General features: G+C 43.9%; 1 protein-coding gene across 9 annotated transcripts in view; it reads left to right on the top strand.

Annotated features, from left to right (window-relative positions):
- Positions 1-26,011, top strand: part of EPS8 (EGFR pathway substrate 8, signaling adaptor) — a 137,968-nt gene that overhangs the window by 65,130 nt on the left and 46,827 nt on the right. For all 9 annotated transcript variants that reach the window (XR_014538751.1, XR_014538752.1, XR_014538753.1 and 6 more), the window contains exons 2-4: positions 12,208-12,286; positions 18,244-18,317; positions 24,325-24,392. Coding sequence is in view for 6 of the 9 variants with exons in the window: in XM_083572697.1 (XP_083428823.1) it covers positions 12,225-12,286; positions 18,244-18,317; positions 24,325-24,392 (204 nt within the window). In the remaining 3 variants the exon portion in view is untranslated. The remainder of the gene's footprint in view (positions 1-12,207; positions 12,287-18,243; positions 18,318-24,324; positions 24,393-26,011) is intronic.

Genomic DNA, 26,011 nt, shown 5'->3' with positions numbered 1-26,011 from the left:
ACTGATGAACACCCAGCCCAAACCCCCTGATGATCTCTCCCAGCGGCTGCATGTAGATGTTGAAAAACAAGTGAGAGCCCAGGGGTCTGAACACTCATCCCCTCCCCACTTTCTGAACACGGCCCAGGAGGAAGGAGCGGAACCACTGTATGACAGTGCCCCAGCTCCCAGCCCCTCAAGACGGTCCAGAAGGATGTTATGGTTGATGGTATCAAATGCCGCTGAGAGATCCAGCAGAACTAGGAAACAGCTCTCACCTTTGTCCCTAGCCCTCCGGAGATCATCAACCAGTGCGACCAAGGCAGTTTCAGTCCCGTGATGAGGCCTGAATCCTGACTGGAAGGGATCCAAATGGTCCGCTTCTTCCAGGCGTGCCTGGAGTTGTTCAGCAACCACTCGCTCAATCACCTTGCCCAAGAATGGAAGATTTGAGACTGGACGATAGTTGGCTATCGTGGCCGCATCTAAAGATGGTTTTTTAAGAAGCGGTTTAATAACCGCCTCTTTCAGTGGGTCTGGGAAGGCTCCCTCACAGAGGGAAGCATTCACCACCCCACGAAGCCCATCGCCCAGCCCTTCCCGGCTAGCTTTTATAAGCCAGGATGGGCAAGGATCAAGGAGACAGGTGGTTGGTTTCACTCGCCCAAGCAACCTGTCCACATCCTCGGAGGTAACAGATTGGAATTGATCCCACGCAATTTGACTAGACAGGACTCTAGCACTCTCCCGCCCCGGCCCTGCTCCCACGGTGGCGTCTACCTCTTCCCGAATCTGAGCGACTTTATCTGCAAAAAAACTTTGCAAAATCATTGCAGGAGATCATGTGGCCCGTACTGGGCCCCGATGTAGCAGGTGGTTCCGCTAAATTGCGGACCACCTGAAAATTCTCTGTACAGTTGGGGAAGGCCCCCTGGTGAAATTGGCCTTTAAAATAATAGCACTATTTTGGGAGGGCAGAAGGAAGAGAAGAGCAAACAAAGGTGGATTTAGTTTATAGGTGTGAATTCGGAGGCTTGCTGGGGAGTTGGACTGAAGGACAAATACGCTTTTTATAAGCCAGGTATTAGTCCTGGCTATAGCAGTTTCTCTTCCGAACACCCTCTCCTTTTTCTCAAAATTGGATCAGCCTTCAGGAAATAACAGTTAGCTATCCAGCCTGGAGCAGCATCTGTTCTGTGTTGTTTCAGATATGCGGTTTGACAAATGTAAACAGAGACATGCTATTTGCAAGACGGGCAATGTATGCTGCGTTAACCATGAAGGGAACAAATCTGGCTGCAGGGAATGAAGATGAAGAGTCCTTTGGGGCACACTAGTCTCCCTCTGAAGGTTACACTTGTCCTTGGGGGAGGCTGGACCCAGACTATGCTTTTGAACAGCAAGCCAGCCATGGAGCCAAAGGCACAGTTAGGTATGCTTGTCTGTTTGTTGGCAAGTGCATCATGCAGACTCAGGTTTTTATCTTGAGTTCACATGACAAGGATAGCTGACATGGTGCTCTCCTGATATTTTTGGACTTCATGTCCCATGAGCTTCAGCTAGAATAGTCAGTGGCCAGGGATGGTGGGAGATGCAGCTCTATGACGTATGGAAGGTACAATGTCAGCTACCTCTGCCTCATAAGAACCTAAGAGTTACTTTGATAGATCACAGCAAAGTCTGGCAAATCCATTTGGTTGCCATAGTAGCCAGTCAGATGCCCTTGAAAGCTCAAAAGTGGGTAGAGAGGGTGACCACATTCTGTTGAACCCAGAACCTGCTAGAGTACTTGTAAATATGGGGGTTCTTGTTATTGTTAGCTGTTGTGGATAATAAACAGATGTTGAGCAACCTCTCTATGGATTTCTCTAATCCTTTTAAACTATCCATCTAAACTAAATAAAACATTGTCCAGTAGCACCTTAGAAACCAACTAAGTTTGTTCTGGGTATAAGCTTTCGTGTGCATGCACACATCTTCAGATACCATCTAAACTACTGAGATGTTTTTTGTGTTTAGGGAGGTTTGTTTGATTTCTGGCCCTCTTTTCATGGTAAAAACTCTCAAACCATGTTTGAAGACACAGATTAAATAATCAAACTATATAAAAGCAGTGAACCATGCTTGTATGGATCACTAAGATAGCTGCAGCATAATAAGGCTTCAGTTAAAAGCACAGGGTGCTAAAAGTAACCAAATGCAGACTGGTATGTCTAAGTCTGTGAAATGTTCCCAAAGGCCAGCTTCCTGGAGGAGATTCTTCCAAAGATGTGGGGCCACCACAAAATAGGCCTTGGCCCTGAATACTGTCCAATCTCACAGCTCTCACTGATGGACCAGAGGGATGGACCTCAGATGCTGATCTTAAAAGCCTTGTATAGGTGCAGACAGTTCTTCAGATTATTTATTTTTTTAAATAGTATTTATTGAAGTTTTAAGGTTACAAAAAGAAAAAAGAAGAAACACCAAATTAAACAAAAACAAAACAACACATCACAATAAAAAAACAGAAAAATAGAAACAATTAAAAAAAAAACAAATCGAACCTTCCCATAACTTGTCTTTCTTTTGCTTGTTTCCCTGACCTCCTCACACCTCCCTTTTTTGTATTCTAAGTCAATTATCCATTTCAGCAAATCCTTTCCCTCTCTTCAAATTTTTATCCTGAAAATTTATCTTGATATTAATATAAGTTTACTTTCCCTCCTTTCACCAATTAACAGTCTATTTTTCTTAAATCTTTGTTACATTTTTGCTAGAATCACATAAGTTCATTCCAATATCATTCTAACATTCATTAATTTTACAATGTTTCTGTAAATAGTCTTTAAATTTCTTCCAATCTTCTTCCACCGACTCTTCTCCCTGGTCTCGGATTCTGCCAGTCATTTCCGCCAGTTCCATATAGTCTATCACCTTCATCTGCCATTCTTCCAGGGTGGGTAGATCTTGTGTCTTCCAATACTTTGCAATAAGTATTCTTGCTGCTGTTGTGGCATACATAAAGAAAGTTCTGTCCTTCTTTAGCACCAATTGGCCGACCATGCCCAGGAGAAAGGCCTCTGGTTTCTTCAGAAAGGTATATTTAAATACCTTTTTCATTTCGTTATAGATCATCTCCCAGAAAGCCTTAATCCTTGGGCATGTCCACCAAAGGTGAAAGAATGTACCTTCAGTCTCTTTACATTTCCAGCATTTATTATCGGGCAAGTGATAAATTTTCGCAAGCTTGACTGGTGTCATGTACCACCTGTATATCATTTTCATTATATTCTCTCATGCCGTGAACTTCATACCTGTGATCCACAACTGTTCCCAGTCAGCCATCATAATATTATGTCCAACATCTTGTGCCCATTTAATTATAGCAGATTTCACTGTTTCATCCTGAGTATTCCATTTCAACAGCAAGTTATACATTCTTGACAAGTGCTTAATTTTGGGATCTAACAGTTCTGTTTCCAATTTTGATTTTTCCACCTGGAAGCCAATTTTTTTGTCCAAATTATATGCCTCCATTATCTGATAATAATGAAGTCAATCTCGCACTCTGTTTTTTAATTTTTCAAAACTCTGCAATTTTAATCTGTCTCCCTCTTGTTCCAAAATTTCCCAATATTTCGGCCATTTAGCCTCCATATTGAGCTTTTTCTGAGCCTTCGCTTCCATTGGTGACAGCCACCTTGGGGTTCTATTCTCAAGCAAATCCTTATATCTTATCCAAACATTAAACAGTACAGTTCTTCAGATTACCTGGTTCCAGTTGACTCTTAATTATGCTTAGTGTGAATAAGTATCCCCGCTCATCTGTTCTTGAACCTACAGCCAATCAACTGGGAGCTGAGAGTTGTTAGCAGCCCCCTATCTCCCGTAGCTAGGGACGCGGGTGGCGCTGTGGGATAAGCCACAGAGCCTAGGACTTGCCGATCAGAAGGTCAGCGGTTCGAATCCCTGTGACGGGGTGAGCTCCCGTTGCTCAATCCCTGCTCCTGCCAACCTAGCAGTTCGAAAGCACTTCAAAGTGCAAGTAGATAAATAGGTACCACTCTGGCAGGAAGGTAAATGGTCTTTCCGTGTGCTGCTCTGGTACTCCAGAAGCGGCTTAGTCATGCTGGCCACATGACCACATGTACGCCAGCTCCCTCGGCCAATAAAGCGAGATGAGCGCCGCAACCCCAGAGTCGGCCACGACTGCACCTAATGGTCAGGGGTCCCTTTACCTTTACCCATCTCCCGTAGCTACAATTCCCAGAATTCTCTGGGAAGAGGGATTCCTTGTTAGACCACTCTGGAAATTGTAGCTCTACAGAGTGAATACGGGTCTCCTAACACCTCTCAGCTCTTTGGACCAACTTCAGCTCCCAGGATTCTGTGAGGGAAGCCATGGCTCTTTAAAGTGGCATGATGCTACTTTCAATGTGTAGAGCAGATGGGGCCTTATAGATGAGGTTAGCACATTGAGGAGCCTTTCTTCTTCTGTTCTAGAGAGCAAAAATTCTGCGTTTGTAGTTGCCATAGTTTTGCACGCATGTGTTCCTTTTAACATTTTTTTTTTGTACGCATGGACATATTGCCTGTTCAGAACATAATAATAAAAAAAGAGGTGATAAAAAAGCCCGATTCCCCACATTTTATTTTTTTGGGAGGCTTTTACTCCCTGTTGAGATGAGGTACTTGGTACATGTACTTTTCAGCAAATGCTGGCACTGCGCCACGTCTTTGGCAGCAGCGAACAAATTGCGTATCAGGGCCACAGCTGTTATTTCTTAGAGCTATTAAAATCCTGGGAACCTTGAATGGAAACCTTTGTGTGTGGGAACGTTATTTACGTGAAATATAGTAATGTTCAGTTTTTAAAAGTTTATGTGGGTGCTGTGAATGTGATTTCTGGGATGAGGTGGGGGGGGATATTCCTTCCTTGGATCCCATTAAGTCTGAATGACAGAGGGCTGTACGTGCCAATTCACAGGGAAAGATTGCTGCAACTGCTGCAGAAGGTCTGTATAGTCAGAAATGTTGTGGTGATGAGTCCTGATATTATGATCAGGTTCACACATAACTCTCAGCCAAACCACTGCTCAGTGCAAGCAAGCAAGCTTTTCGGCGGGTGCTTGCTCCTAAGATCACTAACGCTTCCCTTCCCCTTCTGCTTAGGTAAAGGTAAAGGGACCCCTGACCATTAGGTCCAGTCGTGGCTGACTCTGGAGTTGCGGCGCTCATCTCGCTTTATTGGCCGAGGGAGCCGGCGTACAGCTTCCGGGTCATGTGGCCAGCATGACTAAGCCGCTTCTGGTGAACCAGAGCAGTGCACGGAAATGCCGTTTACCTTCCCACTGGAGCGGTACCTTTTTATCTACTTGCACTTTGAGGTGCTTTCAAACTACTAGGTTGGCAGGAGCAGGGACCGAGCAATGGGAGCTCACCCCGTCGTGGGGATTCGAACTGCCCGTTATCTTTTTGCTTGCAAATCCTGTCTTAAGGGCGTATTTGTGTAGGAATAGGGTGAGCCTGTGACCTGGACTCAGGAACTAAAGTATTAACCATCACAAAAGAATGGCCAGACTGCCCAGGTAATACAATCAGTGACCATTATTAGGTATCCTGGTAGACAGGATTTACGCTGTAGACAGTCTCCTTCTGTGATGTATGTATGATTTTTTTTTGGGGGGGGGGTCTTGGGCGACAGGGTGGGCAATTTCAAAAGTCAATATAAGGGCTTTCACACCATTGTTCTGAGTTCCTCCTCCTTCCAGCGTGTGGTGAGTGGGGACCCTTCCTCAACAGTTCCTTGAGTAAAGATCAGGCTTACTAGCTACTTTGCTTCTCAATATACTCTGGTTGGCCTCTGTTACTTTCTCCTACCAATAGAGAACCTACTGAAGGACTCTATACGGGCTCTGGAATACACAATAAGTATTATAACACAATCAATCATCAGGTAACAAATTAATCAAGTAATTGCTAGTTGATTAATTGGTAGGGCTAAGTTGCTTCTGTGCCATTAGTAATAAGGAATGAGAGAGATAATGTTAGGGAGGATCTCTATCTGTCTCTGTGCAACAAGAAGTAGTAGATATTCCTTCGTTGCAAGTTACTTAGCACTTCCTGGTTGTATGCAGAGATATTCAACTGTAGTTGGTCAGTTGCTAAGTGGCAATTTTTAATAAACTAAAAGTGCCTTAACCAGACAGCACTAATTATTATGGGCTTTTCTTTTCGCAAACCAGCTTTGCCTTTCCTGGGCGTTGTGAACAAATAAATGCACCACTCAATTTGGAAAGCAGCTGAAAGATTCCCCCCTAAGCTTTTCCTGGGCCTTTTTATTACCTGCAGTTCCTTGCAGAAACCAGTGGATTTAAACAACAAACAAAACTTCAAGGGCAGTTTCAAGCAGGAAGGCGCTGCCTTTGACCACAAGTTGCTGGCTTGCTCAGGGCTTCCTGAATTTTAAAAAGGGTCATGTTACCTGTCCGAGGAGCATTCAAGGACACATTTTTTTTAAATACACAGAGGTAGTATAACCTTGTGGCATTGAACGAGCCAGGATTTTAAAAATGAAAGATGCATAAATATTTTATTGTTCCAAATCAGAAAGTTCCAGAACATAGCGGTTGAACAAACTGGAACCAGTTCTTTTATTTCACCCTGCACCAGCGTGGGGGCACTGGAAACACCTTTGTGTTGGGCCAAATCTGCATTTTATTAATATTACGCATTTAAAGCGGTATCATACCACTTTAAGCCGTCATGGCTCCCCCCAAAGAATCCTGGGAGTTGTAGTGTCTCCAGGGTTCTGATAATTGTAGGGAGGCCCCTCAGCGCTCATAACAATCTACAGTTCCCAAGATTCTTTGGGAGTAGATGTGAGTGTTTTAACTGGAATGATACTGCTTTAAACCTATAGCACAAATGGGGTATTCCTCATTTCCTTCTTTAGGAGGTGGTATCCTTCCCTCCAGGGACGCGGGTGGCGCTGTGGGTTAAACCACAAAACCTAGGGCTTGCCGATCAGAAGGTTGGCAGTTCAAATCCCTGCGACGGGGTGAGCTCCCATTGCTTGGTCCTTGCTCCTGCCAACCTAGCAGTTCGAAAGCACGTCAAAGTGCGAGTAGATAAATAGGTACCACTCTGGCGGGAAGGTAAACTGCGTTTCTGTGCGCTGCTCTGGTTCGCCAGAAGCAACTTAGTCATGCTGGCCACATGACCCAGAAGCTGTACGCCGGCTCCCTCGGCCAGTAAAGCGAGATGAGCGCCGCATCCCCAGAGTCGGCCACGACTGGACCTAATGGTCAGGGGTCCCTTTACCTTTACCTATCCCTCCCTCCTCTTTTCTAGGATGGCAATCCTAGCTGTTCGCAGAGGATACATGAAAAAAATCTCGGAGATTACTGCAGAGGTGATCGATTCATAATTGATCCGTGTTTCCGGCAATGGCATAGCTGTCCTCTTTGCTGTCCTGAAGTTCAGAGCAGCACCTTCCGTTTTACGCATCCTCGTGATGCATGGAGCTATTTACAGAACAATACCACACAGTTCAATGCCTCGTACATTTCAGCCAGGTTAAACAGAGGGTAAACTTCGCTGAGTTTTGGCTCAGTTTGATATTAAAACAATCCGTGGCGGCAGCTGCTCATTCACGATGGTATTCCGACTGAGAGATTGTGTGCATATTTTGAAGAAAAGCTTCCATAGAGGAGCTTTGCCCCCCCCGCAAATAACAAGAGCCACAGCTCCGATTCAGATCAGGACTATGGTGGACTAATGGCCCCATGCTGCCCTCTCCCTGGTTCCAACCCAGGTTGGGCCCCTCCTATAACATGCAATTGGTAACTACATGATTAATAATAATAATAATAATAATAATAATAATAATAATAATAATTTATTATTTGTACCCCGCCCATCTGGCTGGGTTTCCCCAGCCACTCTGGGTGGCTTCCAACAAAGATTAAGAATACATTAAAATGTCTCACATTAAAAAGCTTCCCTAAACAGGGCTGCCTTCAGATGGCTTCTAAAATCAGATAGTTGTTTATTTCCTTGACATCTGATGGGAGTGGGTGCCACTACCAAGAAGGCCCTCTGTCTGGTTCCCTGTAACCTCACTTCTCACAATGAGGGAACCGCCAGAAGGCCCTTGGAGCTGGACCTCAGTGTCTGGGCTGAACGATGGGGGTGGAGACGCTCCTTCAGGTATACTGGGCCGAGGTCGTTTAGGGCTTTAAAGGTCAGCACCAACATTTTGAATTGTGCTCGGAAACATACTGATGTCTTGCGTAGTTTGCTAGTTTGTTTTATGGAAGGAATAATAGAATTACAGACTTGGAAGAGACCCTGAGGATCATCTAGTCCAACCGCCTGCAATGCAGGAATGTGCAGCTGTTGCATACGGGATCAAACCTGCAACCTTGGCATTATGTTCTAAGCCAAGTCTTGCCGCCAACTGTCCACTCTAGAGGCCATTCTTGGCTCTTTTTCAAGGGAGCCCATGTCAAGTATATTTCTCCCATTTCCTCCTTACACATTTATGTAGGAATTAGATTTTAGTTAGGAAGAACAAATGAGCTGAACGTTATCTTTCCTGTTTCACACTTGCGAAACTTAATAAATGTTAGTTTGTTTAGCAATTATATTTAATTCCCATTAACAGAAAGCTGAAGTGAAAGCTACAGAGTGGATTGTTTAATGCTTATGTTTGTTCCCTTTTCCCTTCTATAAAAAACTGCGCAAGACGCTTCTTTGAAGTTTAAATAGCAATAACTCTTTCACACAGTGTCCTCGCACTTATTAGATTAAATGTGTATATATGAGGCTGGAAGGTATTATTTATGTTACTAGTATATTACATAGATTTATCCCTAAGACTAAAAGACTCACAGTTTGATTCCGGGAGCAGACTGACTGCAGATCCACAGCTGCAATAAAGAGCTGCGAATCCAACAGAGCTGTGTCCTTCGTCCATCTTTTCCACTATTCAACATCTACCAGGCTTGCGTGCTGTGCACACTGCTTTGTGGAAGTGAGTTGCAGGCAACTTACAACCGCCAAAAGCAATGCCTCAATGCTTTCCACTTGGACTATGTCAGTAAGATTTGGCATCATATGGCAGGACAGAGTCTCAAACAAAGATGGGTGATAACATTGAATTCAAAGAGCTGGCGTTACCTCAGAAAAATTCAATCCAGGGTCTTAAAGAGCCTGTGGTTGGAGTGAATAAAATACAGTAGGGCGTTGTGTAGGGCGAAGTTTCCATTTGTGCTGTCAGTTACACTGCTGATGTTTGCATTGACCAGTTAATCAATGCTGCCTTATTTGCTTGCTTGAATGGGGTCTCTCACCCCAGTGTTCTGCCAGGCACTATACAAATTCCTATAAAGGATCCCAATAAAAACATTTGTGTATGCTTCTTTTAAGATCTGGTGCAATCTGTGCACCGTGATGGAGGGGGGTCTGCCAGGGAGGAGAGCAGAAGGGTATGTCAATGCAGAACTTTCACTCCTAATTGTTGGAGAGGCTTAAAAAACCCTCCTCACCCCAAACCAGGGGTCAGCAACCTTTTTCAGCCATGGACCGGTCCACTGTCCCTCAGACCTTGTGGGGGGGGGGTGGACTATTTTTTTTGGGGGGGGGTGAACGAATTCCTATGCCCCACAAATAACCCAGAGATGCATTTTAAATAAAAGGACACATTCTATGCATGTAAAAACACACTGATTCTCGGACCGTCCGTGGGCTGGATTTAGAAGGCGATTGGGCCAGATTGGGCCAGATTCGGCCCCCGGGGTTTACTTTGCCTATCTATGCTCTACACTCTAGATTCCTCATACAAACAAAACAGCTTTGTTCATTCAAACTCCAGATTATTCATTATTCATACAGCTCTGCAAAATTCTAACAGCTAATTAACAGAAAGATGATCGGCCCAGCAAGTTAGAGAGACAAAAGGCCTATGAGGAAGGTGCTAATTTTAAGGAATACTTTAAACTGCAATATGTCAACTGGTCATGAACATGTGATTATAGACTGAATGGCAAAAAAATCATGACACTTTCCCAAAACATATGCTTTATAAATAAGGTGTTTGTGTGTGGGCAGGTACAGGACTCCTGCTCTGCAAAGAGATTTGCCTGTGACTTTTGTGTGATTTCCCAGCACCCCTTGAAAAACCTGGGGAGAGCCTGAAACACTTGTCCTTCAATACCTATGCAAAAAGTGGCAAATCTTGTTTGTACTCAGGAATAATGCATTAGAGCTGCAGAACTAGGAGGGGACCCAAATGATCATCCCCTGCAATGTTGGAGTAGATTAAATGGATCTGCCTCGAAAATGCAGAAAAGCACCCCGCTGAGCAAACAAGGTCTTGGAAAATCCAATGTATATTGATTTATGGAGAACGTAACGGTATTTTGACAGTGGGCTTCATTTTAATGCAGTGTCCATAAACTAGGGTCAAGGGCAGTGTCTGTTAAACTTCAGCAAGTGCAAAGCTTTCCTTTGCCTGGTACCAGCAGTTGCAGTGTTTACATTCTAGTGCAGATATAGAGAAATGGTATCACAAGAAGTACCAACAGTGGAGGAATGTCAGATGAAGATGATGGACTTTTGGGAGCTAGCCGACCTGACCGGAAGAGCCCACGACCAGAGGGAGGAGGAGTACCAGGAGGAATGGGTGAAATTTAAAGACTATTTAGCTAAATATGCTAAGATAACTTAAATAGAAACACTTGCAAGTACCAGATTGGCTTAGGATTTAAATATGTGAAGTTATAGAATAATATATCGAAAGCTAAAATGAAAAGAAAGAAAAATGTTAATTGATTAAGTACATTTTATGAGAAATTAGTTTTGGAAAACTGTTACGATGATATACATAGAAACTCAGCCAGGGGGGTTCGAGGAAGTCACCTAACAATGTTAACAAATAGTTAGGATTTATGTTTGTTTGTTTTTGATGCTTGTTATAAATTTGGAAAATCAATAAAATTTTTGAAAAAGAAAAAAAAAGATATGGAGAAATGGTGATCCAAAACTTCAGTCCCCATCAGCTCTAGCTAGCATGGCCAATGGTCACTTGGGATGGAAGTTGTAGTCTAAGAGCCTCTGGAAGGCTACAGGTTCCCCATAATCTGATCTGGTTGGTATAAGGCAGCTTCTTATGCTCCACTTGCCCTGGGAGAATGGAAGAAACTGCTTGAAGATTTCCAGTGCTTCAAGCCGAAGGGATGTCAGAGATATATGACTTTGCGGAGGCTTGCAAGGAGGAGTTCTGATGGTCTGGTCCTTGAGGGATGTGCTGTTTGCTTTGGGGAGCTGATGTTGTTTTAAATTCCTGCATGGTCTGCTTGCTTGCCTGCTCCCACAAGCTGGATTGGTATGTTTGTAAAACTGATAAGAGCAAAAAGTTCCGTAAGACTTTGGTGTGCTCTCCTCACAAGGAAATGGATTCTGCGGCAGTTGCCTCTGGAACTTCCTGGGCAAGTACACAATTCTTAGGTCTGGTGCACAGATCGTTTTCTTTCAAACCAAAGATCTGCTCAGATGATACTGATTGATAACCGTGTGCAGGACTTTTTGAGGTTGTTGTTGCTAGATGATGAAGATGTTTGTAACAATAGCATTCTTTGTTTTTGGAGGCTTGTGATGTAAAGGTAACAGTCGTCTTCCACTGTCTTAACTAGGGATGGAGGAGAAATTTGATTCTAAAGGGAACTAAGCTAGTTTGTACTTCCTGAAGCAAAACATAAATCAAAACATTGCTGCCCTTTGAACTTTGCACTCCTCCAAAATTCGTGACACTGTTTTCCAACCAAATGTGCATATGTTTCAGAGGCGATTTTGTGTGTCTGTATACATACAAGCATATGTGTGTATGTGTGTGTGTGTAAGAGGGAGAGAGAGAGAGAGAGAGAATAATTTACCAAATGCATTATATTAAGGAAAATTGATTGTGTACATTACTCAAAACTACATACTGAACTGCATGTATTTGGAGAAATTCACTCTAAAAGCTGACAAATCTTCATGAGTATTTTAGTATTTTAAAAAATCTCTTTGCTGCAGAAATATGGAGAATTTAATTTAAGATTGAGAAAATAAAAAACTTTCAGAAACGAAATTGACAGATTTCATCCATTGCTAGTCATAATTGGCATATTCTGCAGTCTTTCTTAAATGTTAACATTATTGTACTGGTTGCCCTAATGACTTTTTCCTCTCCTGTTTCCACAGAGGGAGTGTTGATCAGAATGAATGGCCATATTTCAAACACCCACCCAAGTGCATATGGAAGTTACTCTTCTCAAGTAAAGTAAGTATTATCCTACCAACATGACCTCTCCCTGCCACCCAAGTTCATCGGAAATAAAATAAAAGGAAGAAGAAGCCCTAAGGTCTCCTCTGAGACTTAACATTTCATTTTCAGCCTGGAAGCTATTGTCATTTCAGACATAAGATCAATTTCATATGAGCTTGGATATAATGAGGGTACCAGCCTGCAGAGGCATAAATACCTTCTTCACATCAGACCTCAATAATGTGAATCTCAATAAGTGTTTTTGTTGCTTCTTGTGTATCCCAAACTTAGATGCAACAGAAGCTCTAGGGTCCTTGCCATGCTAGAAACTCAGATATACAAGCTAGGTGCTAAATGGCTCCTTAATCCAGGGTTACAGTAGCCCAAACAGAATGCCTAGTTGCCATTTTGGGGCCAGAGGCTCAAAACTTGAATTTTTCAGTATGAGTTTTGGGTTCCTGAAATTCATTCTGATCGTGCAGCTAAAATATAACGTATAGAATTATCTAGGATGTGTTGCTGGTGTGTGAAAACAGTCAAGATCGAGGCATGCACCTCCAGATCATGGTGACATCAGGCGTCATCCTTGCACCCGGGCATCTTCACTTGGTCACAAGTAGCTGATAGCCAGGTCCAAATTGTGCCTGGCGCCTAGAGAATTTTGAACGCTGGGTCCTTGTGCAGTTGTTCCTAGATGAAGCTCATAGAGAACTGTACCTATCCCAGTCATAAGAGCTTAAGAAGAGCCTGCTGGGACAGGCCAATGGCTGATCTAATCCACCATCCAATTCTCACAGTGGCCACTCAGATGCTTGTAGGAAATCCTCAGGCAGGGCCTTAGCACAACAATACTTTCCCCTGTTGCAGTTTCCAGTATCTGGTGGTCAGAAGCATCTATGGAGGCAGAACCTAGTTGTCATATAGTTAGTTGCCACCAATAGCCTACCCTTCCACAAATTTGTCTAATCCTCTTTGAAAGCCATCCGAGTTGGTGGCCATCGCTGCCTCTTGTGGGAGTGAGTTCCATTGTCTAATTGTGCACCGTGTGAAGAAGTACTTTCTTTTTTCTATCCTAAATCTTCCAGCATGCAGCTTCATTGGATACCTTCGAGTTCTAGTGTTGGGGGGAGAGAGGGGGAAAATCTTTACTCTCTCCATGTAATCTTATAAGCTTCTGTCATGCCATATCCATGCCTTGTGCAGGAGCATTTACAGTCAACAAACTGCACCCATCGCCCAGCTCCACCAAGGTTAATTTGTTGGTATGTGTGTCAACATTTTGGCTGCAGACTGCAATGTTGATGGTAAATAGAACCATAGCAGTCAGCTTCAGTTGTCTCTGAAGCTGTCGCTTGAATTCCTTCTGGGATCCCAATAAATCTCTGGTCGTGCAACAAGACTTCTGTGGGTGAACTCAATTTTCCTGGGATTTTTAAATTTTATTTTCCTAATAGCTCATTGCTTTGTCTTGGAAGCTGTTCCCAAAGTTATCCCAAGATTTCAGAGAGATTTGCACCTCTCAGGCTGGGGAGGTCCAGTGGCATCCGCAAGAATCACCTCTCAGTCTTTAGGATACAGTAATATAATAATAATAATTAATAATAATTTATTATTTATACCCAGCCCATCTGGCTGGGTCCCCCCAGCCACTCTGTGTGGCTTCCAACAAAACACTAAAATACAATAACCTACTAAACATTAAAAGCTTCCCTAAACAGGGCTGCCTTTAGATGTCTTCTAAAAGTTTGGTGGTTATTTTTCTCTTTGACATCTGGTGGGAGGGTGTTCCACAGGGAGGGCGCCACTACCGAGAAGGCCCTCTGCCTGGTTCCCTGTAACTTGGCTTCTCACAGCGAGTTAACCGCCAGAAGGCCCTCGGTGCTGGACCTCAGTGTCCGGGCAGAACGATGGAGGTGGAGACAGTCTTTTGACTTGAGAGGACCGGGGTTATTTCTCCTACTTCACAGATGTCCTGTCATGAAGAGTCTTTGTGGAGAGGCAGTTAAAGACTCTGAGAGGGCAAAGACTGGTGGTTAGGATAGCTGTTGAAGAGGGGAGTCAATAACAGGGGACATTATAGATCAAGGATGAGGAATCTTTGGTCGCTGGGGAAACCCAGCCAGATGGGCGGGGTATAAATTATTTATTTATTTATTATTATTATTATTATTATTATTATTATTATTAGTTTTTTGGATGTTGTTGGACTCCAACTCCCATCAGCCCCCAATGGTCAGAGTTGTAGTCCAGAGACATCTGGAGGGCCACAGCCTCCCCACCCCAGTTATAGATAGAGTCAATATTTTGACTCTACAGAAGCTCTATGCACTCATTATTTGGGGATATAGGAAGCTGCTTGGTTCATATAGCTCAGTTGTCATGGACTGACTGGACGCAGAGGAATGACGGGAGGTGTCAGCTGGAGAACCCTCAAGGGTCAAAGGATCAGAGCCCAGGAATTGGTGGTGGAACAATGATGAGTGGAGGGAGAAGCCTGGGAGGAGGAGAAGTCTAGAAGCGGAAGCTGAAACAGGAGAGGATGGAGTCCAAGAAGCAGAGATGAGTCAGGCTGGTGAAGAAGCTCGGGTGTCTCTCTCTCTCCTGCTGTGACCAGCTCCCCTCCACCTGTCTCCAGAACCAGAAGAGGTATGAAGAGGGAGGAGCAAAGTCAGGCATGGTGCCCGAGTCTCAGATTGCTTGGGAAGGACCAGGGGGAGGAGGAGATTTAGGCAGTTGTGAGAAGGTGGGGACCTTCAGCCTCCATGGGGCAAGGCCTACTGAGAAGAGCTGCAATGCTCATCAGGCCTGGCACTTCTGAGCAGACTTTGTTTCTGCTAATAAAGAGTTAGCTTCACGTGTGATTTGTTGCTGACCCCGCTTCTGACAGTGGTATTGTCCACACTGACCGATAGTGGCTCACCAGGGTTTTAGATCTGGAGTATTCCCAGTCCTACATGGAGCTGATGGGGACTGAACCTGGGATTTTCCATATCCAGTGCATGCATTCTGCTACCACCAAGCCGCTGAGTTGGTCAGGACTAGCATAAATAGTAGGAGCCTGGGCATCTACCTTCACTTCATCATCAGGAGAGTGGTACGGGCTAGTCTTCAGTTTCTCTGCCTTCAGCCCTAACCTTCTACCTCTGTGTTGTAGCAACTGGTCTCTGAGTTGACACACCCTCCAGGCCCAGGCTTAGGTATGGCTGCTTTCAGCCCCACCCTTACTTTAACGAAGGTCGCTCTTCAGACTTCTAAACTTAACTGATCTCTATTAGGGCCAGAAAACAAATTTCCCTTTGGAAACAGCTGTCCTATTGGTTTATGTACAACTGAATGGGTAGCAGCTGATAGTGCTATATGCTGCTGATTGCCAGGGGCAACCTTTCTACCCTTGGAAAGCTACTAATGAGATTTCCTCCCTCATCTAGAAGGAGATTCTGTGATTTGTGGTAATCTAAATAGATTTATAAATAGATCAGATGATGTTTGCTCAAGCCAAAGCCATGCATAATTTATGTCTGTGGTTTTTTTTAGAAAAAGCAAGGGGTGAAAGTTGTCTCTTAAAAGACTCCGCAATCTTAGGTTGCAATTCTGGTTTTGAGCTGGGATGTGTGTCTGTTTGTGTGCATGCTCTAGCAAACTTATGCGCATGCAAATATATATTCGCACATGCTGTATTCTTCACGCACGCACACACATTGCAACAAGCATTAGCTATAAACAATAAAATTTGATTCACACACAAGCTGTGCTCTCAAAATATGCACACACTAATACAAGGGGAGAGCCTTAGATAGTCCAGTCGTAAGGCAAACTTGCAAGCTGCTTACAAGCACATTTATTCAAATAAATGATGCTTTGCCTTGGCTGGAATAAGTAACATCAGAACTATTTATAAATGTATTTAGCTGACTGCAAACCATAGGCTTTACTAAATTGGGATCACGGGTTGGAAATCCCACGAGAAGCTTTCCAAATCTGGAAGCATGCTGCTGGAAATTGGCAGTGTAAATAACTGTGAACATGAATTTCCTGAAATCCATAGCACCATGCAAAACATTCTGTAGCTTTCGTATGTGTGCTTGTTTGCTTGCTTTCAGATATTGATATGTTAGACCCAATACACAGGCACTCTGTGTCAAAGGTGACATTGTGAATTCCTGCTTCTACATGTAAACCAAAAACTAAGGAGTGGCATGACTTTACTTCCGTGTGTCCTAAGGGGTCTTGAGTTTCTCAGATAGCAGCTGGTCTCCCCCCTACATTATATTGCAAATTGCTTTTGGAACACAGGGGACTGTCAAAAGCAGTCTGCGGCATGGTTTGCCTGACCATTCGAAGGAGAAGAGTCACAAATTCCAATAGGCCAACAGAAGTCCTTGGACATGCTTTCGAGATCCTGGTCATCTCCAGACACCCATGTCACTTCTCATTTAGTAGTCAAGATTAAATTCTTCTCTTCACCCCCACCCATCCCACTCCCAGTAGCTCTTGCTCACCTTTATAACCATTTTGAAGATGGGGAAATCCTTCGCAGACACTGTACAGGCACTGTAATTCTGCAATAGAGCCAGTGTGATATAGTAGCTGCCAGCCAGGATGGCTCTGGTCTCCCTCTACTGGGGGGGAGGCAGGATCCCTCTGAGTACCAGTGGCTGGGAATTGAAGGTGGAGAGAGCGCTGATGCTCAGGTCCTGCTTTCAGGCTCCCCGTAATACCTGGTTAGCCACTGTGAGTACAGGATGCTGGAATAGTTAACCTGTTGACCTAGTCTAGCAGGGCTCTTCTTATGATTGCTGGGCAATGACCAGGACCACATCTCCACTCAGCCATGGTGCTCACCTTGGGCTAGTCACTGTCAGCATAATTATCATTATCATTATAATTATTATTATTAATACCTCGCCCATCTGGTTGGGTTGCCCCAGCCACTCTAGGCAGCTTCCAACATACATAAAAACAATAATAGAACATCAAACACTAATAGTAGGAATCAGATCCTGTATAAAAAAAATCACAATAACTTCTAACCTACCTCACAGGGTTGTTGTGAGGATAAGGGGTTTGCAAAGTTGAGCTCCCTAGAGGACAAGCAGGATATAAATATTGGGTGACATTGTGGCTCAAGCAAAGCAGTCGCAAAACAGGTGATTGTGAAGAGAACGATTTGTATGAGACATTTCTGTTATCTGTGACCAGCAAAATGATACCAGTGTGTTTATTATAACAGGTGTGCATTTATTTCATCAATTTCCTCCCTGCACAAGGACACCCCACTATGCTGGCTTTCAAAATAGCTGCACAGAATCACTTGATGCAACCACTTCAGCTGAAACACACACAAATGCACACTGGCATATATGAAATAACAAGTAATCACCACATGGGCTTTTTAAATCCTCCCTTTGTTGTTGTTTAATGGGGTTACTGAACCTTTGGAATTTCTGGATGGCATTATCTTGCTTGTTGTTGTTTTGAAGTTAACATTTTTTTGTAATTTTATTGGTTGTTTTGTACTTTATACGTTTATTGATGAACCATTCATTGATTTTGAAGAAAGGGCGGTATCTAAATAAAAACAATGGATGAAAGAATACGGATACAGAGAGCGGGGAATTTGAATGGATGACAGGGAGGCTGTAGGTGTTATAAATATAGCTCCACATAAAATAATTGCTTTGCATAAGTTATTTTTCTTTAGCTAGCCTCTTGGGGAATAGAGAAAGCACTGCTGTGCAGGGCAATAAATCTCCACCTCTTAGAAATCTATTTTCTGAAGTGACAGTAGGCATCCTGCTTTCCTTTCAATCACGTCTGCAGTCAATATGGTCTTGAAATATGGAAGCCAGGAGTTTTCAAGTTCCTGCGCTCAGCGCAAACATTATCTCTGTATGCATATTAGCTTTATAAGGTATGTCAGCTGACCTTTTGCCAAAGGAAACCACACACAAACAATGCACCTTCTCTTGCAGTGGATATGGATCACCAACATTTTCTCAGAGCGAGAGGGACCAGGCGTCGAAGACGAGTGCGAAAGCTTTGTACGGTAAGGCTCATTGGCTTTGTGTATGTGATAAGGCCACCGTTATGAATTCCTTATTAAGCTTGGTGGAAGGTGTCTATAGCAGGGAATATTTAAAGCCCCTCTCCTTTGCTTGGTAGGCAATCTGTGCTGTTATCTGCCGATCTGCTTTGAAAGTGGGAATACTAGCGTCATCCTGGGGGTGAAGCCTGTGATGGAGACTTCAGAGGGCTTAGGAGTTATCCAGACTTTTGCTTCAGCCATAGAATGAATTCGGGCAGTTCTGGTTTCACTGTAGTCTTTTGCTTTGTGCCTTCATGTGCATCTGGAGCTCGGAAATGCTGAAAAACATTAGCAGATCAAGGGATGCCCTGTGCCTAGGAGTCTTCAGAAATCCAGATTTTGGGGTTGTCCCACAGTCTGAGTGGGTGGTGTTGCATTCATGAGACTTGAGGATTCATGGGCACCTCATACAAGATGGCTGAATGGGGCCATCCTTGGAAGATCATGCATGTGTCCTGGCAAAAAAACACCAACAACAACCCACTTCTCCAATGAGTGTTTGGAGACATTGCTTCTTAAGGGGCCCACCTGGTAACCCTCATAGCCCCCAAGAGAGAGCTCCTAAGCTGTGGCACACACACACACACACACACACACACACACACACACACACTGTAATGAGCATGAGCTGTAATGTGCATTTTTCACCTTCCTTATACAGCTTCTAGCAAATGCTGAAAGCACACCTCTGGGTTTGGGTGCTGAAGATGTATCTTTTTAGGACCCACCTTATATTTGTACTTGTTTTAAACTGTTTTTTAATATCGTGTTTTAAGGATACAACCCAGCCTAGGACCTTAGGGTGAAGGGCGGGTGTTTAATATTAGTAGTAGTAGTAATAATAATAATTAAAATCCTTCCCTCATGATCTTGAAGCCCCCCTTCTTCCATGAGTTGTGAGAACGGGGTGTTACAGGATTACCAAGCAAAGCCTTGATTTTTGCAATGCCTTGACACTGGGCATGTGGATGGCCCTGCCCTTATGCCCTCACATGGACTAGGGCTGTGTGATATCCGGTTTTCAACACTGTGATATACAGTCAAACCTCGATTCTCGAACAGCTCCATTTTCAAACTCTTTCGGTTCCCGAATGCCGAAAACCCGAAAGTAATTGCCCCGGTTTTCGAACAATTTTCAGAAGCCGAACATGCTACGCGGCTTCCGTTTTGAGTTTCCCTATTGTTCTGAGGCTTCCGCTTTCAGTTTTCAGTTATTGAATGTTTCAGAAGTTGAATGGGCTTCCGGATGGATTGCGTTCGACAACCGAGGTTTGACTGTATTACCAGCTGAACATTTGTGATATACCAGTACAGCCTCAATACAATTGAGCAGTTAGCTTCTGGGTTTTCAGTGTTCGGGAGCTGAAACATTTGAAAAGAGAGCCGTTTGAGAACTGAGGTTTGACTGTATATCACAGTGTCTGAAGTAAGGATGGAGCTATGTAAAGGCACTAGAACTTGCCAATCAGAAGGTCAGCGGTTCGAATCCCTGCGACGGGGTGAGCTCCCGTTGCTTGGTCCCTGCTCCTGCCAACCTAGCAGTTCGAAAGCATGTCAAAGTGTAAGGAGATAAATAGGTACCACTCCGGCGGGAAGGTAAACGGCCTTTCCGTGTGCTGCTCTGGTTCACCAGAAGCGGCTTAGTCATGCTGGCCACATGACCCGGAAGCTGTACGCCGGCTCCCTCGGCCAATAAAGCGAGATGAGCGCCGCAACCCCAGAATCGGCCACAACTGGACCAAATGGTCAGGGGTCCCTTTACCTTTACCTATGTAGAGGCATTGGCTGGCTTCACAATTTTCCCTACATGGTGATTTTTGCATAGCATGGGCGCGCACACATCATGATTCGCGATATAGTGCCAGGTCAAAAAATGATGAAGCCGGTATCGCGATATGGACTTCAAGCCAGTTTTGGACGATGTATCGCCCAGCCCTCATGTGAGAGAGCCTGCAAACCAACTTCTGGTCAAACCCAGACATTTGTGCTATCTGATCCCTGTCCTGACTGGGGGTTCCATTTTCATGGAAGTCCGATTATGCACATGTGTCGGCTTTCTTAAGGCATGGATCCATGGGCACGGCCATTGCAGTGCATGATATAGAGGCAGCTGCATAAGCACTCTCCCATCTGTAGCTTCTGTGCACAGGGAAGGAGCGAGAAGGGTTTGTAATGTGTGTTTGTGTGTATGTCTCCAGCCTGAGAAGCTGCCAATTTTCTCTCTTAACAGTTGGTTCTCCGGGGAACTGATTAACAGCAGCAGCATATGCAGAAAGCGGTTTCTTTAAAATGAAAAGGCGTGCTGTTATGCACATTTGAGAACCCAGTATGAGGCTATACAGTGGAAGCAGACATCCGATTAAATTCCGCTTGGGTCTTAATGCAGGCAATGTTCTAATTTAGCAGACTTCTTTTTTCAAAAATTAAAATGTTTTGCACCCTATTTGATTATGTTTTAAGTGTGTATCCCACTTTTCTCTATCTAGAGCTCAAGAAGGCTTATAACGACAAAAACATACAAAATCTAAAACATAAATTAAACCTAATTTGAACAGAAATCTCAGAAATTTAAATGAGTACCTAATAAAAAATGAAAATGTCAGGGAGGCATTTGTGACTTGAAGGCATCCTGAAATTATTTTAACCAGGTGCCTGAAACTCAGCAGTGACAGATCCTGTCTGAATTCTAGTGGAGAGGAGTTCCACAGATTTCAGCCCGTGACACTGAAAGTACAACCGCTGGTCTGTGGGGGACCACTAATAATGCTCCCCTGGGTGTTGCTGTTGCTAATTAAATTTGTATCCCGCCCTTCATCTGAAGATCCCAGAACGATGCAATACACCACAGAAAAATACACAATGATCACCGGGAGTGATCTCAGTGATTGACCTTGGATATGCCATCTCTCCCGGGCCTAAGTCGTTCAGGGCTTTGTATACCTTCGAACCTGGCCCTGGTACATAAGTCACATGGGGGAGAATAATGTTTTGGATTGCTCATGGGAACAAAGGGACATACACTTTGGCAAAAGGAAGGCCAGAAAATAATGAATTGAAAGCAAAAATAATGTGAGGATCACATTGCTAGGAACACAAGACCAACAGCAGAGAGGCAGTTGGACTCTTGGATGGCGAGGGAATCAAATGTGTGCCAAAGGAGGAAAAGGAGATTGTGGAGATGGTGGATCGATTCTCTGCTTCTTTCTTCCTTGTGGAAGGGCAGATCTTGGTACCTGAACTAACTTTCTCAGGAAGGAAGCTGGGGCCTGAGGCAAATAGCTGTGATAAGAGATCAAGTTCTAGACCATATTAAAGAAGTAAAAAAAAAAAAAAACTTTAGGAAGGGGTAGGGAAAAAATTGGAAGTGGGAACCAAATGTGGAACGAGCGTGCTCAGTGGCCACATATTGCTGACACTGGGGGTCGGGGGAGAGACAGAGGAGCGAATGGAATGTCTGAAATCCTCTTCGCTTCACACTGCAACATTTTGTTGCAGTCCCCACCAGATGCATTTTGTTTCTAAATGAAAACCAAAGATCCTCTGGGATAGAAATAAAGTTAAATAATGTGCACAGGTTCATTTCTGTGCAGTGTGTGAACCGATCCTTTTAAAAATCTCCTGTGTGTGTGTATTTCTTTCTGCCAGGTGGCATTTTTCTTCTCCTCGCCGCCTCCCTTTAGCTCTGTGCGGCATCCCATTTTTTATTGAAATCCCATCAGTGAGCACTATTGCCCTGTCACCTTCCTGAATGGAAATCATTAATCGGTGTTGGATTGATCTAGGTTTTACTACTTTTTTTTAAATCTCCAAATTTTGTCAGGGGCAGATGGGTTTTATTTCTTCAGATCCTCGTCCAAGCAGAAAACCAAGAAAGGTAGTGAATGATAAAAGAGTTGGCTTGCTGTGTGTGTGTTCACGCATGTTTTTAAAAAATGAAGTGTTTTTTTCCCTCAAAAGAAATGCTGCAAAAGCAAAAATAGATATTGTCAACATTTTGAAACGATCAAAGGATTCTTGCAGCGGTTCTTTGGAATAATGAACTCATTAGCATTGGAGCAGACGATTGGGAATTTCTGTAGTGTGCTTTTGAGCCTGTTCCTCTGTGTTTTTTCCCTTTTGTGACTCGCATGATGTGTTGGCATTTTACTGTCTCTCCCCCCCCCCCTTTTCATTCCATACTAATACCTTCCTTAGTCAAATTATTTACATGAAGAAGAAGAAGAAGAGTTTGGATTTGATATCCCGCCTTTCACTCCCTTTAAGGAGTCTCAAAGTGGCTAACATTCTCCTTTCCCTTCCTCCCCCACAACAAACACTCTGTGAGGTGAGTGGGGCTGAGAGACTTCAGAGAAGTGTGACTGGCCCAAGGTCACCCAGCAGCTGCATGTGGAGGAGCGGAGACGCGAACCCAGTTCCCCAGATTATGAGACTACCGCTCTTAACCACTACACCACACTGGCTCTCTTTTTCTCTCCACGCTCCCCATTTGCTCAACCTGTAAAAATGATGGGTGCATTCACAGAATCACAGAACTGGAGAGGTGGAAGGGAACCCAAGGATCATCTAGTCAACCCTCTGCAATGCAAGAAGCACAGCTAAAGAATCCCTGACAGATGGCCATCGAACCCCTGTTTAATAACTTCTGATGACAGAGAATCCAACACCATCCATTCCACAGCTGAATAGTTCTTACCATCACAAAGTTGTTCCTAACGTTTAGTTGGAGTCTCCCTTATTTTCTTTTTTAAAATATATTTTTATTAAAGATTTCTTAGTTCCACTGGTTCAGCTCCAACCCTCTGAGAGGCAGAATTATCCTCCATCTCTTCTGCTCCTCTAGTGTCTGCAATAGGGGTTAGTTTGCGTTTTAATGAGAAACCACCTAATTTACGCTTCTCGAACCAATGTGCGAACCGAAACACAGCTATCCTTTGAAGGGTGCTCTTCTTCTCCAAACACATTGTATTAGAGGAAAATGTGTGTGTGTGTATTGTATATGCTAGTGACAAATGACACTGCAACGCATGAGATTTGAAAGTCATCCCCACAGTCTAAAAGAAAGGGAAAAATTAGCTCCACCCACTAAAATGGTTGCTTTCTAATTCTGGAATGGAAGGCAAATGCAACGATGGTTTGCCAGTTCTGATATCATGGCAAATTATGTTCACCACTTGGCAAGAAGGTATGTGTGGAGAAGAATTGGTAATTGGCAAAAGTGAAGGAGGTTGTGTTAGCAGGTGTGGGCTGAGTGTGTGTGGAATTTGTGTGGGAATTGAGTGTGTGGAAGTGTGTTGAATGAGTGGAGTGGATTTTCTGGTTTTTGATATTTCATCTGTTTTCTTCTGTGTTGTGTTACAATCTTTTATAATGAAAAGTGGTACATTAACACTTTAGACAATATAATGCTTTTTAAATTAGAAAAATTAACTCAGTTGTGCATAATGATGCCATCTCATCCAAAATTAATAACTGGCATCCATGTAACCATTCCTCAAACACATTCCTCTCTCTCTATTCGTTTAATCTGATCAATATTGCCTAAATCAGAGTTGTTTTTATGTAATGAGCATTCACAGACCTCCGTGCTGTGTGATCTGGAAAATTGTTTGGACTGAAACCACATCTATTGACCAGTTTCTTAAAAAAAAATATGAGCAGAGAGTCCCAGAAGTGCCACATAGTTGTTCCACTCTTGGGGTTTGCAGTGAATTCTGACTTCTACTCACTTTCCTGTATTGAAGAGAATTGCAGTCCTTGCTATGCTTTGAATCAACCCTCCTCCTTCAGCTTCTGGTGTTTAACACATTGTATGTAAGCAAAGCAGATGGAGATGTATTTGAAGGCTAGTAATCTCAGGATAAATGGCACTTTAAACATACCCTGTGCAAAGAGTAAGCTGGAATGTGAAAATGAAGATGGTAAATCTCTCTTTTTCTTTCTCTCTCTCTCTCTCTTTTTAAAAAAACAGAGCAAAGGAAGAATTATGCCCGCGATAGTGCCAGCAGCATATCTGAGACATCGCAGTACCACGTGGAGGTAAGAATTCTACAGATTTATTTGTATTATTTCATTCACAATATTTATTAACCTAATTTTCACTTGCGGGATTTGATGGATATAGCTGCTGCAATGCTGGACAAGCCTGAAGATTAACCGTCAGACTTAAATTACTTGTACATTTACATGCCTCCCTAACATAAATACAGACTGTGCTGTTTAATGGAAGGATTGTTTGAACTTGGACTAGGGGAGGTCAGGGTTGAAGGCACTGATTAACCACAACCCGGCTGCAAGGACGGAAAAAGCGAGAAGAATTCTGTGCGCCAACCTGAACTCTTGAGGGAGAAAAATTAAACAAGTATTGCTGTTGGTTGCTTTTGTCTTACTAACTTGCAGCCTGCCTTCCTTCTGTTTTAGAGAGACTAGTAAGAAAAGGGAAGACGAATCAAATTGTTGATTGATTGATTTGTGAGCAGAAACAGCCTTAAACTGGACACTTAAGACCTAAGGACCATTCGCCCTTGTAGAGCTCACAACAGCCATATCACCCCTGCTAAGCCACTGAGAAAGCCTTGCTCCAGGCGCCTCTTCAGTTGGTGGTTAAGGTCATGGTGACGTGAGCAAGGCTTTCTCTGTGGTGATGCCACAGTTAGGAAACGCACTCCCTTTGTTTAAATTAATGCTTGAAGTATGCCACATTTTGTAGAACCCATTGTCTTTTCTGATCAGTTTCATCCAGCGTAATGTTTTCTAACCTTGCAGTTCTTCTGTAACGAATGGGGCATAGGTTGGCCTGGAAGCTGCCATTCAAAAACATTCCTTAAGGCAGAAATAAGCCTTGTTGCATTTAGAACCTCAGATGTCAACCTCTGCAAGAGCTTCGAAAGAGAGAGCTGGAGAAAGTGAACAGGGGTGGGTTTGGAAAACCCTGGTTTAGTGCTCTGTGGAGGAATCTCAGAGTCTTTTTAATGAGGCTGCCATCCTGTCGATCATTCCGAGTTAACCCCTTAGCTTAACTCTAAGCCTCTGGTGCACGCCTTTGGTCAAGGAAGTAAGCGGAGAGGCTCATGAGTGTGTGGAAAGCCAAGCAGAGGTGCAGCGGAAAATGAATTAAGTGCTTCTTTGTTCACCTTGGGCTGAGTGGCTGCACAAATAGTAATGAGGACATTGTAAATGTTGCTTCCCACACACTTCAAATTAAACCCCAGTGAGTTTCCAGGCACACTCCAAAGAGCTGGTTTTGACCTTTAAAACTCTGAAAAGCCTGTGCCCTGATTGTTTGAAGGAACGCTGCCTCTCTTTCTTCCTCTGCCCTCCGACAGAGGCAATGGAGGAGGCCCTGTTGAGGGTGGCTCCACGGTCTGGGAAATAGATGCATGGAACCAGGTTCAGGGCCTTTTCAGTTGTGGCTCCTGATTTTTGAGATTGGGATCTGGCCCAATTGCCTTCTGGATCTGGCCCACAGACATTCCAAGAATCGCTGCGTGGATCAGCGTGGGGATTCTGATCATTCCCGTCCCTGCCCCCGCACCGTGGTGGCACCTCCTCCCTCCCTCCTCCTGGCTTCTCCCTGCCCTGCCTAGAGGAGGAAGGGGGCTGGGCTTTGTTGAGCTGCGGTTGGCTGAGCGCCATTTTAACCAGCCCCTCTCTGGAGC

The sequence above is a fragment of the Podarcis filfolensis genome (genome assembly GCF_964270895.1).
Source record: "Podarcis filfolensis genome assembly, chromosome: 10".
Classification (NCBI taxonomy): Eukaryota; Metazoa; Chordata; class Lepidosauria; order Squamata; family Lacertidae; genus Podarcis; species Podarcis filfolensis.
The sequence above is the reverse complement of the archived record's forward strand: the minus strand, read 5'-3'. Positions and strand labels throughout refer to the sequence as shown.